Genomic DNA, 17,875 nt, shown 5'->3' on the forward strand with positions numbered 1-17,875 from the left:
TGATCTTAGACTTTTAGCCTCCAGAATTGTAAGAAAATACATTTCTGTTGTTTAAGGCATGCAGTCTATGGTATATTGTCTCAGCAGTCCTAACAAACTAACATAGCAAAGTAAAGATGAAAACATCTTAGAGTCAGTTGTAGCCTGGAGACATCATTTCTAGGTTTCTGCCCTAGAGAAACTCACACACATGTGCACAAAGAACACTGATGAAGATGTTCAATACGGCACTGTTTACAACAGAGAAAAAACAAAAACAAATTGTCTCTCAGTAGGGAAATGACTTATAAAATGAAATACTATAAGCAGTTAAAATAGCTTTTTTAAATGTTTATTTATTTTGAGAGACAGAATGAGCAGGGGAGTTCATTTATTTTGAGACACAGAGAGTGAGCAGGGGAGAGGCAGAGAGAGAGAGAGGGAGATAGAGAATGTCAAGCAGCTTCTATACTACCAGTACAGAGCCCGACATGGGGCTTGAACTCACGAACCATGAGATCATGACCTGAACCCATATCAAGAGTCAGATGCTTAACCGACTGAGCCATCAAGGCAGCCCTAAAATATAGCTTTAAACCAGAACTTTGTGTGATAATATCTTAAACTTCACGTGTTTAAAAAAGCAATTTACAAAAAGGATACATATACAATGTAATGCCATTTATACAATGTTTAATTTTTTTTAATGTTTCTTCATTTTTGAGTGAGAGAGAGAGAGAGAGAGAAAGAACACCTGAGCAGGGGAGAAGCAGAGAGAGAGAGGGAGACACAGAATTCCAAGCAGGCTCTAAGCTCTGAACTGTTAGCACAGAGCCCAATGTGGGGCTTGAACTCAGGAACGGTGAGATCATGACCTGAGTCAAAGTTGGATGCTTAACCAACTGAGCCACCCAGGAGCCCCTATTTCTACAATGTTTAAAAAACACATGAACCAGAGCACCTGGGTGACTCAGTCAGTTGAGCATCCGACTTCAGCTCAGGTCATGATCTCACGGTTGGTGGGTTTGAGCCCCACACGAGGCTCGCTGCTGTCAGGGTGGAGCCTGTTTCAGATCCTCTGTCCCCCTCTCTCTCTGCCCCTCTCCTGCTCACGCTCTCTCTCTCAAAAATGGATAAACTTAAAAAAAAAAAATCTTTAAAAATAAATAAATAAAATAAAAAATAAAAGACACAAACTAACAGAATATACTTTTTGTGCATAAAAACCTAGTTTTCATAATGGCAAACCGAAGCATTTGTTGTTCCCATACCTTCTGAATTCCGACTACAAGAGTAAGGCTCTGTCATCAGTAAAACTCACCACTAGAGAAGAAGGACAATTCCCCAAGAAGTTCTGTTTGTTTAGATGTATTAACAACATAGTCTTCAAAAGAAGTCTGAGCCGCAGGTCTAAAGCTCTTCAAAGATTCCGTAGCCTTCTGTATTCTGCAGACAGAGATTATTTTATATAAAAACGATTTTTTAAAAGGCCAATCAGACTACATATCTGCCATGTGATTAAAAAAAAAAAAAAAATACTTCCGTCAACTTTCAGGTGAGGAGTGTGGCCGTGCCTTGCACAGAACACAGCACCAGGAGCCACTCGGAGCTCAAGTTGAAAGATACCGCCAAGGAGATCTAAATTCAAAGCAACACACCTGAGGTGGAGTTGTTTCGCCGTCTGTACAAAACAAGACTGGTCCGTCTCCTTAAGCACTTCTTGGGCATATCCCACAAGCCCGTTGTTCTCTAGAAGCCCCTGATACTCCTCCACTTGGGTCTGAAATTTGTCTAATCGCAGTTTCTTAGAAGCGTCAATTGCTTTCAAAACAGATGATTTCCTCTCTTCTAGAATCTCATAGAGCTTTTCAAAATGTGTGATTGCTTCTTCTTTAGCTCTCTCTCCATTACACTATTATAAAACAAGCAACACGTTACTTCATCTGCTAAATCCAAATGTCTTTTCTCAAAATAACCAAAATTCAATTTTGAATGACTCTGACATTTTCAGAACAGTAATTTGGCACTGAATACACTTAGCAAGGAACGATGGCCAATTTTTATTTAGACGTACTTTGTAATTTTATAATACTATGTTTTCCTTAAGCTTTAATCTCCAAAGCTCAGCAATAAATAATTAAATAGGGAAACAACCTTCAACTTATATACAAAGGAACTTGAGGAAGAAATTAACTGATTTAACTAAAGACACAGGATAATATAATCCTGGAGCTTTTTTTTTTTTTAATTTTTTTAACGTTGATTTATTTTTGAGAGAGAGAGAGAGACAGAGCATGAGTGGGGGAGGGGCAAAGAGAGAGGGAGACACAGAATCCAAAGCAGGCTCCAGGCTCTGAGCTGTCAGCACAGAGCCCAACGCGGGGCTTGAACCCACACAAACCACAAGATCATGAACTGAACCAAAGTCGGATGCTTAACCAACTGAGCCACCCAGGCACCCCTTTCTTTTTTTAATTTTTAATGTCTATTTATTTTTGAGAGAGAGAGACAGAGCATGGGGGGAAGGGGAATATAATCCCAGAGCTTTTAATTCATTTCTAATTCAGGCAACTTTTGACCCCTTCTATCCTATTCCAATTTTTTACGAGATGTTAAAACAGTTAAAACTCAGGAATATGACATCCTTTACTAAGGTATCAGAATGTAACTCTTCTCTTCAAATTAATGTACTTTAATTAAAATTAAATTTTACATGACTTTATGCAAATTATTTAACCTCTGAACCCCTGAGTTTTTCTCTTCTGAAAACTGGGGATAAGAGAAATAATTTGGGTTTTTTTGAAGATGGGAAAAGATTATTTACATAAAATGCCCACCACAATGGTACATAGTCTGTACACACAGAGATTATATTCCCTGTACATGCAGCTCTTCCTCTACTTGGCTATAAAATGATCCTATCTGCAGTACTGACTGAACATTTTGAATGTCTGTAACATCAGAGACCAACTAGATTCTGAAAACAAAACCAGCAGAGCCCACGTGTGCAGCCATCATTATAGACCCATAAGCAGCAGCCATCAGAAAAAATGCTTCAATCACATTCTTAAAAGCTGACATGTGGAAGAACTACACCGTGCATTTCCCAGTGTCTTCTGGCCAACATTTCTAATGAAAGGAAATTTTTTTCCAGATTCCTTTCTCTGTTTCCTAAACCCAACAGGCAAAAAAAAATTTTTAAGGATAGGGCGCCTGGGTGGCTCAGTCGGTTGAGCGTCTGACTTTGGTCATGATCAGTCAGGTCACGATCTCACGGTCCATGAGTTCAAGCCCCACGTCAGGCTCTGTGTCGACAGCTCAGTGTGGAGCCTGCTTCAGATTCTGTGTCTCCCTCTCTCTGCCCCTCCCCAAATCATGCTCTGTCTCTCTCTCACTCTGTCAAAAATAAACTGTAAAAAAAAAAAAAAATTTATAAAAATTTTTAAATGATAGGCAGGAGGGAAGGAAGGAAGGGGGACAGAGGGTGGTGACATTTTGGTAGTAGTTCAATGAGAGATCACAACATTAAACTCAAAAGATCATTACGCATAGGTAAAAAGGGGGATTTTTTTTTCCAGCTAAGTGTAATTATAGAAAAAAAGACTGTGTCACAGTCCTCACTGAGCAAAAGTCAAGAATGCAGACAAATTGGGAAGATTCTTAACTGACGAGCTAACCAATGCAGCTTAGGTCAAAGGTATAAGAAGCTAGGTAATTTCTCCAGGAGCCCAAGGAATGAGCGTCTGCATGAACAGGTGACGTGAGAGTTCCTCCATTTTCAGCCTACTGAATCACAAACTCAGCAACGGGTCCTGGGTCTCCCTTATTTCAGAAATAAGGCTAGGAGCCCCTGGGTGGCTCAGTCAGGTAAGCGTCTGACTCTTGGTTTCAACTCAGATCATAATCTCACAGTTCATGGGATGAGGCCCCACGTCAGGCTCTGCACTGACAACACAGAGCCTGCTTGGGATTCTCTCTCTCTCTGTATCTCTCTGCTCTTCCTTCCCACATGTGCTCTCTCTCTCTCTCCTCTCTCTCAAAATAAATAAACATCAAAAAGTAACAAGAAGTAAGGGCAGCATGACTGAGGACCAGTAATAAAACAAACCAAAAATGACCAAAGATACAATCCCTGAAGCAACCTACCAGGTAGGTGATAATTTACCAAGGATTGGGGGATTATATGAAACACAGAGAGTTTTTCAATCAGACAAAAATAGGAGACACAAAATCACACTTTTCAAGTACATGGAAAAACAACTTACTTAGTGTGGGGAATGCAATCAGTGAATATCAGGGGAAAAAAAATAGAAACAAAGGCAGTGATGGTGATAATGCTGCTCATTTGCATAATTTCTCAATTTTCGAGCCCATTTTGGTAAATAAAATCTCAAGAAGTAGCAGTCTCACACTAGCTAGGATATTGTTATATTGAATCACAGCTTCTACAGTGATCAGGAGTAATGGCCCTTCAGTTTATTTTAAATAGAGGAAAAGAAACACACATCAAGATCGGTGAACATTTGGAATTTTAAAAGAACCCAGTCCTATCTTTATTTTTTAAATGCTACCAATTCTCTTCACTTGTTTTACTGAAGTGTAATATACAAGCAGAAAATGGTCTACGTAAGCGTGGAGATCGATGAACCTTTGTAAACACGTCCATGTAACCCGCATCCGGATTAAATGGAGGAATGCTACCGGATCCCAGACACCATCCCTATAACCTTTCCAGGCACCCATGCTTCCCCTCCCCACCCTTCAATAACGCCTATCCTGAATTCTAACCAGAGGATCCAGCTTCCCTTTTGTTGGTACTTTTTACAAAAGGAATGGGTTAGTTTGTACCCCTTTGTCTCTGGCATCTTCCTTTCAATACTATTACAAGATTCAGCTACACTGTTGCATATAGTTGTAGATACTCACTCTACCTCTGCTTAACTTCCACTGTTGACGGATGTGTGGGTAGTTTCCACTTTGTGGCTGTTCCAAACAACACAGAGATGGAACATTCTGATACGTATGTTTTGGTGAAAGTATGTCAGGTATATATACTTAGGGATAGCCGGCATTTTAAATCAACCTGGTCCCAAGCACACACAGTATGTATTTCAGATGCATTCTGTTCATTTTGTAAAATGCCGATAATTGGCAAAGCGATCGTTTACCTCACGTGACTACTTCTGACACCGTAACCGCCATGTGAAGGGGGAGTCATCCTCTGCCCTGTGCTTCAATATAATTTAATCACTGCCCCTATCAGGAGCTGATCACACATTGTAACTTAGTTCTCACACATGTTTTCCTAGTCCCAGAAAAGCAGGGGTGAAATCCGACACGATCCTGTAAGCCCAGCACGTCCACTACCCTCAGGGTTTTGTGAAGGAACACATTCTCTAGATGGATAAATAAAAACATGCAAACCAGGTTAGCACTTACCTCGGTTTCTTTCATTAACAAGTTGAGTTCAGAAATTTGACTCTTCACCTGGCTCTCCTTGCCAATAAGGTAATCAATATCCTTTGAAAGCTTTTCCTGTTAGAGCATATCAGAAACACAAATAAACAGAAGCAGGAGTTTAACAAAGGCCTCGCAGGTTTTTCCTGCTTTTATTTATTTTTTTTTTTTCACACAATACCCATCTTCTTCTTTAGCCTATGATGAGAACTGGAAACTGTCATTATATATATATATTTTTAATGTTTATCTATTCTCAAGAGAGAGAGAGAGGGGGTGAGTGAGGGGCAGGAAGACAGGGAGACACAGAATCTGAGGCAGGCTCCAGGCTCTGAGCTGTCAGCACAGAGCCTGACACGGGGTTTGAACTCATGAACTGTGAGATCATGACCTGAGCCAAAGTCAGATGCCTGACGGACTGAGCCACCCAGGCGACCCTGGAGACTGTCATTATTAACTCGGAGTAAACAGTTACTGGCTTTGAACACTGAGGTCCAAGGACATAGGAGACATTAGAAACAGGCTGGATAAGAGAACAAGGCAGTGATGCTCAGACTGGTATTCAAAAACCTGGAATATATATATATAATACATTTTTGTTGTCTCCTCATCACTCCCAAAGGTCTTCCTCCTCAGGCTTCTGAGTAAATGGAAGAATAGCAAATGGGAGTGTGTCCTCCATCAGATTTTATAATTCATTCCCTCGCTCTCTCGTTCTCTCTCTCTTTCTCTCACACACACACACACACACACACACACACACACACAACCCAAACAGCAACAAAGACCCTTCTAAAATAAACTTCACAGCCTAGCCCAGGTGAGCTATTCATTATATAATTACACATACGTGAAAATGAAAATATAGATGTGTAAGAATAGAGCTCATTAGGGGCACCTGGGTGGCTCAGTCAGTAAGTGTCCAACTTCGGCTCAGGTCATGATCTCATGGTTCATGGGTTCGAGCCTGTGTCAGGCTCTGTGCTGACAGCTTGGAGCCTGGAGCCTGCTTCAGATTCTGTGTCTCCCTCTCTCTCTGCCCCTCCCCCTCTCACACTCTAGGTCTCTCTCTCTCTCTCAGAAATAAACAGTAAAAAAAATTTTTTTTTAAATAGATCTCATTAAGCTACCAGAGCTCATTAAAGAACTTCTTTATAAAGGAGTGATTCTGAAATTAGCATGCTTATTGTAGAGATAATAGGTGTTGGTGAGATCCCTCATTTAGCCCAGAAAAAATAACACGTAATATGACTGAAGTATATTAAAACACAAACAAAAAAGCCTTGAAGCACCATGGGGTTCAAAGTTATGAGAGACAAGTGTACTCAGAGTCTAAATATGCATAAGAATATCCTGAGCTGTCGCCCTAACGAGAGGATCTGAGGATTTCTCAGTCACTGCTGCTGACCTGAGGAGCTCAACAAGGAACAATTCCAGGAGCTAACTCGAGGCTGGGAGAGCCCTGTGCCTCATCAGCCAAACTAAACAAGCAAAAAACAAATTAAAAAACCCTCAACATTCATGGGGCATCCAGAAGAGTAAACCACGTAAGGTTTTGCTTCAACGGTCTGGTAAAACTAGTCCCAGAGCTAACTGCCGCTCTGTCCTGGCAACCGAAGCTTAAAAGCAAGTCAAAGAAGGAGCAAAGTGTGTCGAAGTAACTTACTCACACACTAGAAGAAAACTCAAGATCATCTGTAGGATACAGATACAGTGCTCAACAAGGTAAAATTTACAATACCATACAAACCACACTGAAAAGAAAAATCAGCCACAACTGAGCTTGTGAGGTGCCTGGGCGACCCAGTGGCTTAAGCATCTGACTCTCGGTTTTGGCTCGGGTCCTAATCTCAAGGTTTGTGAGTTTGAGTCCCACATCGGGCTCTGCACTGACAAGTGCAGAGCCTGCTTGGGATTCTCTCTCTCTCTCTCTCTGATTCTCTCTCTGTCTCTCTGTCTCTCTGTCTCTCTGTCTCTCTCTCTGCCTCTCCCCATCAGTACCACAAAGAACTACCTGGTTAAAAACACTAACAACCTAATATTAGTAGAACACTGAGTGACTCTTTTTAAAAATTTTTTTTTTCAACTTTTTATTTATTTTTGGGACAGAGAGAAACAGAGCATGAACGGGGGAGGGGCAGAGAGAGAGGGAGACACAGAATCGGAAACAGGCTCCAGGCTCTGAGCCATCAGCGGGGCTCGAACCCACGGACCGCGAGATCGTGACCTGGCTGAAGTCGGACGCCTAACCGACTGCGCCACCCAGGCGCCCCCTGAGTGACTCTTTACATTGTTAACTCATTTCAGTCAAACAAGACCACAAAGGAAGCTAGGATCTTATGAAGACAAAGCTAAAGGCACAAAGTAAAACAAAGTTATAAAGACCCAGAATCGAGTTCCAAAACCACACAAATCCTACCTTTAAGGTCTTGTAGGCACTGCTCATAGTGGTTACTCGGTGATTGGAATGATTGCCGCCCAGCTTACAGAGGTGACAAACCGGTCTCCGACACAACTCACAGTACATGTTAATTCTCTCAGTTTCATGTTCTGGGCACATTAAAATCTACGGAATGAAGAACCAAAGTGCAATTAAGGGTCAGCAGAGTTTGCCGGATACTCACAAAGTCCGTAAGGTACAAAGACGTGCTTTATAAAATCACCAAATAAAGCCACTGAAATACATAAAAGTGTGAAAAGAAGAAGCGTAAAAGCATTTGGTATATCGTATGAAAATTTTCTGTATTACAATTACTATTTTTCAGTTTGAGAGTTCAAATGGCCAGTTAAATATATAGATGTTATCGCCCTTAAACTTGGTGGCAAGAAGATGAAAATTTCATTCCTATCAGACTTGCATGCTTAACCAGGCCAGAAAGGCCCTCTGGCCACACTGAGTAGGCAATTCTTAAGGACCATGACCCATATTTTTGTAAGGCCCAATAGCAAATGGCTGATGGGAACCCATGGCTTCACCATCCTCATAAGCAATCTGCACCTGGCTGACTCAGTCGGTGGAGCAGGTGACTCCTGATCTCAGGGTTGTGGGTTCAAGCCCCACGTTGGGTGTAGAGATTACTTAAAAATAAAAATTAAAAAAAAAAAAAAGGGACGGGGCACTTGGGTGGCTCAGTCAGTTGGGTGTCCAACTTCAGCTCAGGTCATGATCTCACAGTTTGTGAGTTTAAGCCCCCCGTCAGGCTCTGTGCTGACAGCTCAGAGCCTGGAGCCTGTTTCAGATTCTGTGTCTCCCTCTCTCTCTGCCCCGCCCCCACTCATACTCTGTCTCTCTCTCTCTCAAAAATAAACATTTAATTAATTAATTAAAAAAAGAAAGAAAGAAAAAGAAATCTGTTACTGAGGAGTCTTAGAACACTTTATGATACGAGCCTCCAGATATTGCTTTTACATATTAATCATGCACACAATTACCAAACTTAGAATTGTTTGTTTTGTTTTTTTAAGATGTAAGTTTCTACCTTCTTTTTTATTCTGAAAACTATCATCACAGGTATGTCTGAAACTGTACATGAGATAACTGGGTTCATTTGCAAGAAAGCGGAGATTCCTTTAGACTAGTGTGTCAATGAAATTAAACAGTTATTGGGGGCTCTGACAGTTCAGATTTTGTGCCACTACAACTGGTTTGGTAACACTGAGACAAAAAGTAACATCCGATATGAAAAGTCTTAATACTAATGTGCAGGTCCAGGAGAAAAATAGAGGAAAAAATTTCAAATTCAAATGTAGGTCCGACTGCCTACATTCTCAAAGCCATTACATGTATTTATTTAATCATTATCTTAGTTCCAGCATAGTTAGCATACAGCGTTATATTACTTTTCAGAGCCATTACATTTATTATTTGTATCTTTTAAATATTTTTTTTTTTTAACGTTTATTTATTTTTGGGACAGAGAGAGACCAAGCATGAACGGGGGAGGGTCAGAGAGAGGGAGACACAGAATCCGAAGCAGGCTCCAGGCTCTGAGCTGTCAGCACAGAGCCCAACACAGGGCTTGAACCCACGAACCGTGAGATCATGACCTGAGCTGAAGTCGGATGCTTAACCGACTGAGCCACCCAGGCGCCCCTAAATATGTTTCTTAAGTAATCCCAATGTAGGGCTCGAACCTACAACCCCAAGATCAAGAGTCGCACGCTCTACTGTCTGAGCCAGCCAGGCCCCCCAAAAGCCATCACCTTTAAGATAAGTTATAAAATTTGGCTTTCTGCAAGGAATGATGACAAGAACTCAAAGTTACTGGCAAATACTTTACCTTCGTAAAATTTTTGTAAAATTTGTAAAATTTCGCTATATTGAGGAACACTAATGACTTGAAGGGAAATAGTTCTTCCTCAATATAACTTACCCCTATATCTCCAGCTTCTTTCTTACCAACCTTTCATTATATTTGTAAACAGAATTAAGTCTGCAATACTCTGAAAATGTTACTCAAGATTTCATGAGTTTGTAAGTCATAAAAACCCAAACCTAATAGAATTCCTTTAATAATCAGGTTCTTTCATAATGGAACAGTATTAATCAACTTAATTAATCTGTGTTTAATTAAAACACAAAGCTTATGGCATGCATATGTGTATATGTGTACATATATAATTTTTTAAGTAGGCTCCATGCCCACTGTAGGGCTTGAACTCATGACCCCAAGATCCAGAGTCGTGTGCTCCACCAATTGAGTCGCCAGGCATCCCTGAAGGCATGAATTTTTCTAAAAGTATACAACCTGGAGCACTTAAAATGAGATAAAGAACATAACAGGGGGTTAAAAATCATTTGATAAATCTATTGCCACAATGACATAGTTTGAAAAACAAGCACAGAAGTTTAAAAAGCATACAAGCACAGACTGTTGTTTTAATCTACCAGCCCTGCACTTAATAGGATGTAAGACGGGGTGCCCGGCTAGCTCAGTCAGTAGAGCACGTGACTTAGGATCTTGGGAGTCCTGAGTTCAAGCCCCACACTAGGTGTAGAACTTACTTTAAAAAAAAAAAAAAAAATGATGGGAGCACCTAGGTGGTTTGGTCAGTTAAGCATCGGACTTTGGCTAGGTCATGATCTCATGGTTCATGAGCTCGAGCCCTGCGTCTGGCATTGTGCTGACAGCTTGGAGCCTGGAACCTGCTTTGGATTCTGTGCACCCCCACCTTCCTCTCTCTCTACCCCTCCCCCATTCCCTCCCTCCCTCCCTCTCTCTCTGCGCCCCCACCTTTCTGTCTCTAAAACAAAACAAAACAAAACAAATGATGGGGGCACCCGGCTGGCTCAGTCAGTTAAGCTAGTCTGACTTCAGCTCAGGTCATGATCTCCTGGTTCGTGGGTTCAAGCCCTGCATCAGGCTTTCTGCTGTCAGCAGAGCCCGCTTGGGATCCTCTGTTTCCTGCTCGTGCACACACACTCTCTCTCAAAAATAAATAAACATTTAAAAAAAAATGATACAACAAATACTCAGCTCATAGTTTCAAGATAACTTTGGGGATTTTTTTTTCCATTTTTTTATTACAAATTAAAGAGAAAAGTTTTGGGCTCAAGAATGCAAATAAATTTTCATACACAAGTTACTAAGTTGTAATGAATAAGAACTTTAACCAAAAGAATCAACTAGTTTTTCTAAATCTGCATAAATCAGAAAGCAGTATTAGTGAAGCTATCCAAACATTCTTCTTGTCAGTCACAAAGCAGGGCAAACAACAATGCATAAAGTTCTTTTGAGCATGACCATAGAAATTACCCAGAAAGGTTAAGAAATATGACTTCCACTTCAGATATTACATTAACATTATACCACAAGCTTCAAAATATTAGGCTGTACTTACTCTTACTTACTTAGAGCACAACTGTAGCTAACTAAAAATGTCAAAAAAAAATGTTTCCCAATCAAAATCTTTTACACAACTGTGACCCTAACACATTAAAGCACAAAAGCTTTTTAACTTGATAATCATTTCAATCTTGGAGAGAACTCAACCTTTCCCCTATTTGCAGAGCTTTCGTTAAGAACCTTCACCTTCGTGCATTGTGCTGCATTACACTGTTGTAACCCGGTGAACCAGAATATTGCCTTTAGGCTGCGGGGATGTTTAACAACAGACTAAATTAACTCCAAACACCAGGCCTTGGTTTCTGGTACAGGCTTTTTTTTTTTTTATGTTCTCATTTTAACATACACATTTCTATGTGCATGTACCATCCATTTTACCTACGGATTTATTTTTAAATAAGCTCTATGCCCAACGCATCGCTTGAACTCTAGATCCCGAGATCAGGAGTCACACGCTCCACTGACTGAGCCAGCCAGGTGCCCTGCACCCACCCCCCATACAGGCTTTTCAAGTTATTTCCATTCTTGCTGTCAAGTTCTTTTTTTTTTTTTTAATGTTTATTTATTTTGACAGAGAGAAAGCAGGGTAGGGGCGGAGAGAGAGAGAAAATCCCAAGCAGGCTCTGCACTGTCATTGCAGAGCCTGACACGGGGCTCAAACTCAAGAACCATGAGATCATGACATCAAGAGTTGGACACTGAATTGACTGAGCCACCCAGGCGTCCCTTCCTGTCAAGTTCTAGTCTTGTAATAATTCCTTTTGTAATACTGATATTCTAACTAAATCAGAACTTCTCTTACCTTGGGCCTGAAATTCGTGGTTGGGCCCACGTACTCATGCTGAGCTTTCACGGTACCCCACGGGTGGTAAATTTTGAAGCACTCATTGCAATAGCTCGCGCTACAGTCCATGCAACTTTTTGTGGACTCCTGCGGTGGGGGTTTGCAGAGGTCACACATGATGGCCGTGGCTGCCCTGGCTGCCTGCCGGTACCTCTCGACAATGGTCTCCAAAGTGAAATTGCGAAACAGACCATTGATTCCTCGTTCTCCAAGATCCACATCATGCTCACAGCCAGGGCAAGGAAAAGTGGTGGTCCTAGGGGTCAGGGAGCTGCGCTTCCAGCCTGTGTAATTGGAAGTCCTTGTTTAGTTACGGCAGTAGGAAAACCAACAGAATGAAGACAAAAGAAGAGAGATTTTGGAAAGAGAAATCTACAAATATATACCCACTCCCAAACTAATACTCAAAGTGGCTCCGCTTGAATTGGTCTGTATTCTGAAAATGCTTCACGCTTGTTTTTCCTTGGTATGCAAAAGACAAGCCCAAATTGTTAAATAGGTATTAAATCAAAGCAGAAAGGAAAACCCTCTATAGTAAACCCCACACAAAACCACATCAAATCAAACAGATATAAGGAAAAAACATGTAATACAATACTACACGGGGTCAGGATTTTTTCGAAATCATATAATTATACATAATGACTTTTATATGTCACCTCCAAAGTAATTTCGTTTTCATTTAAATGAAGACAGCCTTGGCTGATGACTAGGAAATGAGTTCAGACATAAATGAACAAGAGTCCCTAACCAGTGCTCCATGGATAGGCTCCAGAAGGATCCAAATTGTTTGGCAAACTCTTCGAAATTGTACGCAAGATTTTGCATCAATATACCTATGCTTATTTTCTGGTTCAACAATCCATAGCTATGATCAGATTCTCAGACATACATAACCACAAAATGGTTAAGAACCACAGCAAAAGAGAGTTTCCCACGGTAGTATTGTTTTATCTGGGTAGGCAAAATCATTAGTTAATGGAGTGCAATCTATAAAAGAGTGAAAAGCCCATCCATAGACCTAGAATCTAGTGACTTTAAGAGAGACCAACCATTTAGAATCTTCTTATGACCTGAAAAAAAGAATCATTAAAATTACTTAACTCGTTAAGCCAAAAGCTACCCAAAAAGTATTACAAATAACTTTCCAATCTATACATAATACACTGAATGACCTTAAATAGCATGCTTTGGTTCAATATTATCTGGATTTTAACAAATCAAGAAACCAAGACACGACCGTCCTTACCCACAGGTTCACGAGAATCCAGGGGTTGTCTCTTTAACACAGGTGTATGCATGCCATTAATTCCCCGCTCTCATTTATAAATCTACCCTTAGAGTATGTAGTCTTGATTGCCCACAAAATCACCTAAATATAAACACAAACTCCTTAACCTACAGCCTTCCTTCACTCTGCCGTGTATCCAGTATGGAAAATGAATGGTGCAACTCAGTAGATCCCATTTAGAAAAGGTCTTTCTACAGCTACATTAATAATGTCTTGGCATATTTATTCTCCACTGGAAGTGACTTTACAACATGCTAAGAGTGCACTGGGTCCCAAAAACTACTTACTTAACAAACATGCAGAATACTTGTATTATCTTCTTTTAAGGATATTTTAACCTTTACATTTCTAAACATACAAAAAAACCACATACCAAAAAAAAAAAAAAAGTTTCCCCATAACAGTTTGAAAAGTCTATTTAAAGTATATTCTAATAATTCTCAAAACATGCAACACAGTCCAAGCGAGATATTTCACAACACAGCAGGCACAGAACGAAATAAGCAGCAAAGCCACTTTTAAGACACATGCCAATGAAAAATCTCAGTCAGTGAAACAAAACAAGCCACATAATTTTGGAAGTGATCTAGTGCAGTGGTCAAGTTGAAAGTAATGGAAAGTCACATTTAACTGCATGCTTCCACATGTGAACCAGGTGACAGAAATTAAAATGGAGAATCCCAACAGACAATGTTTAACAAAAATGGGTTATTTATCACTGGTTTTATGAATTGAAGGTTGCTATCAGTTTAAGTGACAGGATCAAACCAAATTAAATCACGACAACAAAGTCATGCTTTAACCTGTATACTGGTGACACCCAGATTGTGGTCTTCAAGTTCAGAAATTTCAAAAAAGATGTTGTGTCCCTTTTCTGTAAACCTCTTTTAACTTTTAACAAAAATAAGGTATCAAGCATCACACTAATTTTCATAAATCAGGCAAAATATTAAATCAATAAATCTTAGCTGTTTTCCTAACAGATCTTTAAAAAATGCTCATATTTTTTGGCAAATGCGAAGACATTTATCTTTTATTTCATCTGTCATGGACTTCTACCACTGTTTTCAAAAACAAACAATAGAACATATGTTCAGGGCAACAAAGAAACAGAACACATCTAAAGATATTCTGGGAAGTAAATCTAGTGGAAAAAAAAAATCAAGACAGGGGAACTAAGAATAAAATGTAATAGAGTCAACTTTTTCCTCTCTAGAACTGTGCTGTCTACCATAGTAATAATTTAGCCAAATATCACTATTTAAATTTAAATCAAAGATTCAGTTTCTAGGGCACCTGGGTGGCTCAGTCGGTTAAGTGTCTGCCTTCAGCTCAGGTCATGATCTTGCAGTTCGAGCCCCTATCAGGCTCTGTGCTGACAGCTAAGAGCCTGGAGCCTGCTTTGGATTCTGTGTCTCCCTCTCTCTCTGCCCCTCCCCCACTCCCTCCCTCCCCCTCTCTCTCAAAAAAATACTAAAAAAAAAAATTCAGTTCCTCGGCTGCACTAGCCACATCTCAAATTCTCAAGAGCCACATGTGACTGCTGGCTCCCATACTGTACAGAGCTGGGTCAAACAAACATTCCCTTGAACTTAGAATGTTCCATTGGATAATACTCCTCAATAGCATGACTTAATGAAAAAGAAAAAGTAATGATGGCTTTGAAAGGTAAGAAAGCAATGCAGGCCAAGCAATGCAATTATATATGTCGAACTGTATTTATGGGGCCAATCGTTCAGGATTATGTGAACATTGTCACTTTGCAGAATCCATTCTTTTCCCCGTATACCTTTATTTCAAAAACATATTAAATGAGTATGAATCATGACACAGTTTTAAAATGAAGACTCCAAAAAAACGTCTTCAAATTGATTTAGAGCAAATCTTCCCCCAAAATCAGCTTTTGGTCACTATGATTTCTCATTTAAACATCAAAGAGAAAATGAAGTATTTCAAAACCGAGTCGATTTCATGACAGGTTCAAAACCTCTGCGAGCTGCATCCTGTCCCATATTCTGGCTACAGACAACTTCCCCACTGTTACCTGCTAGCCAGGTAGTGGACCACCTCCCACTATCCCGCTGGACTTCTATGCTTGAAAATGGGCTGACAGATGGTACTGCCACCTTAATGTTTCTTGTAGCACATTGTAACCAATCTGACGGCCAGGCGTTACCATTACCCTTTGAGTATTCTGGACACTTTCGACCTGCAGAAATCTTTTTCTCAATGGCTGCCTGGGTAAAAAACAGGAAGTAAGCAGTGAACTTTTTTTAAACAAACTGCTCCTACCTTTCCTCCTATTTACTAAATCTCAAAATGCTTAAAATTCTCGGGGACTCACTAAAGCCTGTAAGAGAAAGGATTACATGTGGCTTTTAGAAGTAACGAGAAGGTCTGTAAATGGAGGCATGCAGACAGGAAGGTAAGGAAGACAGAAAAGGGATAACATTCCAGATGTTTATTTTCTCCAATAAGATATATGGTATCACCAGCATTCTATAAGAAAAGTAGCCAATTTTACTTTAAAGGTCAACTGGAATAAAAACACGTGTGTTTTAATAAGGTAGGTTGGCCTGTCTTTCATTCGGAGTCAGATACTTTGGAAAGCTTAAAAAAGCAGGTTATGTTATTTACCCACAAGTGGGTAAGACCTCAATGTTAAAACTCAAACACTTTGAAACATTAATAAAGGAAAGGCACCACAGGCATAAAACAAGCTAAGCCTATATAATTAAGTCCAAAAAAAATTACCGATACCTTTAAGCAAATTTTTAAATACAAAAGGCACTGGCTGATTTAAGATCTTCACAGTAGCAACATGGCCGTGAATACAAGCTTTGTTCCACTAACCAAACTACACGTAAATGATTTTTAAGGTGATCTGCAAGAGTATGTCATTTTCTTCAAAAGTATCTTGTCAAGCGGATTGACAAAACGGAAGCGCTAATCATCAGTGCTCCCTTTAAAAACACCAGACCTCGCGTGGAAATTTAGTCCTGTTGACCTTTAAGTCACTCAGCCCAAATGTGTTCACGTTCTACAGAATTTTGAACACTTGACCACTGATGTTTAACAACTTTACGTATACACGGTTACTCAATTTAAATCTAACACTATACTGCCTGCGGCCACACAAGCAATAAAAGCATTTTCTACCTCTCCACCCCAAAGATCTCCGTTGTGATGCTGTGAACAATGAACAGAAAGCTGGATTTAGGATTTAATTTCAAAGAGAAGATTCACAACTTGTTAACAAAAGATAAAGCAGCAACTGTGTCCTGCACATAACACAATTATTGAATTAACACTAAGAAAATGTGTTTCTCCTTGGCACACGTGGTATTTATGAAACCATCATTGTAAAAACATTCATCAGGCTGATCCTGGAGCCCAGAATTAAATCATTGTTGGTGCAACACTTAAGAGGCCTAAACTTTATCTTATAGATTTGCGTTTTTAAGCAATCATATTTCTGGTAACTGTTGAAAATACACAGCAATATCAAGCATCTTTTGTTTGATTTTTTTTTTTAACCGATGTATTATCAACACTGCATATAAACATTGTTAAAGTGGATTTTATCCTCCTGACAAAAGGAAATACAAAATGCAGGAAAAGCCTTGCATCCGTGTGACCCAAAATGTAGAGTAAAATGGCTATTTTTACATCACTGGATGTGTTACTGTGTTATACACACAAACCTTACTCTCCTTTCAGGGCACCCTTTTAAAAATCTGTCCAATCTCCAATGCAACAATATCCAAAAGGGATATGTGAGCCCAAAAGCATCAGCCACATATGCCATTTTAAATGTTCTAGTGGCCAGATTAAAAAGAAACAAGTGAAATTAATTTTAATCATACATGCTATTTATTTCACCCAATATATCCAAAATACTATCCCATCAAAATGCAAACAGAGATAAAAATCATTAGAGACACTTTATATCTTTTTTCATTCTAAGTGTGTGACATTCAGAGTATATTTTATACTTCCAGCAATCTCAGTTCCAGCTGGCACATTTCAAGTGCTCAATAGCCACATGTGGCTTATGGCTACTATACAGGACAGTACTGGTCTAATTAATCCCTTTGGCAAACCAAGAACAAAACCAATTTTTAGAAATCTGCTCCTCCCACACCAATTGCTCAGAATAGGATTTCCTCCCCGAGTATGTCCAAATGATGAAAACCTTTTTAAATATCTGCCAGAAGGGAAGGGGGGGGGTGCATTACTTTCCTATAAATTTCTCTTTCAATCTCTCTGAAGAGAAATTAGAGCCAAAGGCCCCATAAATGGAGGGTAGCATTATAAGTGTGATACAGTAACTTCTATTAATTTAAAACTGGTATCATGAAAAGGAGGACAATCCTAAAATCTGCATTCATTTGAGAAGTGACTACTATACTTGGAGCCTCCCCACCCTGAGTTCTTCATCTGTATTTGTTAATTTGC

At 39.8% G+C, this 17,875-nt stretch overlaps 1 protein-coding gene across 1 annotated transcript in view; it reads right to left on the reverse strand.

Moving 5' to 3' along the window:
• Positions 1 to 17,875, reverse strand: part of TRIM36 (tripartite motif containing 36) — a 32,145-nt gene that overhangs the window by 8,511 nt on the left and 5,759 nt on the right. Inside the window, exons 3-7 of the mRNA XM_047875483.1 lie at positions 12,085 to 12,410; positions 7,856 to 8,002; positions 5,419 to 5,514; positions 1,638 to 1,891; positions 1,301 to 1,425 (exon numbers count right to left, since the gene is read on the reverse strand). Of these exons, the coding sequence (XP_047731439.1) occupies positions 1,301 to 1,425; positions 1,638 to 1,891; positions 5,419 to 5,514; positions 7,856 to 8,002; positions 12,085 to 12,410 (948 nt within the window). The remainder of the gene's footprint in view (positions 1 to 1,300; positions 1,426 to 1,637; positions 1,892 to 5,418; positions 5,515 to 7,855; positions 8,003 to 12,084; positions 12,411 to 17,875) is intronic.

The sequence above is a fragment of the Prionailurus viverrinus genome, chromosome A1 (assembly GCF_022837055.1).
Source record: "Prionailurus viverrinus isolate Anna chromosome A1, UM_Priviv_1.0, whole genome shotgun sequence".
Taxonomy (NCBI): domain Eukaryota; kingdom Metazoa; phylum Chordata; class Mammalia; order Carnivora; family Felidae; genus Prionailurus; species Prionailurus viverrinus.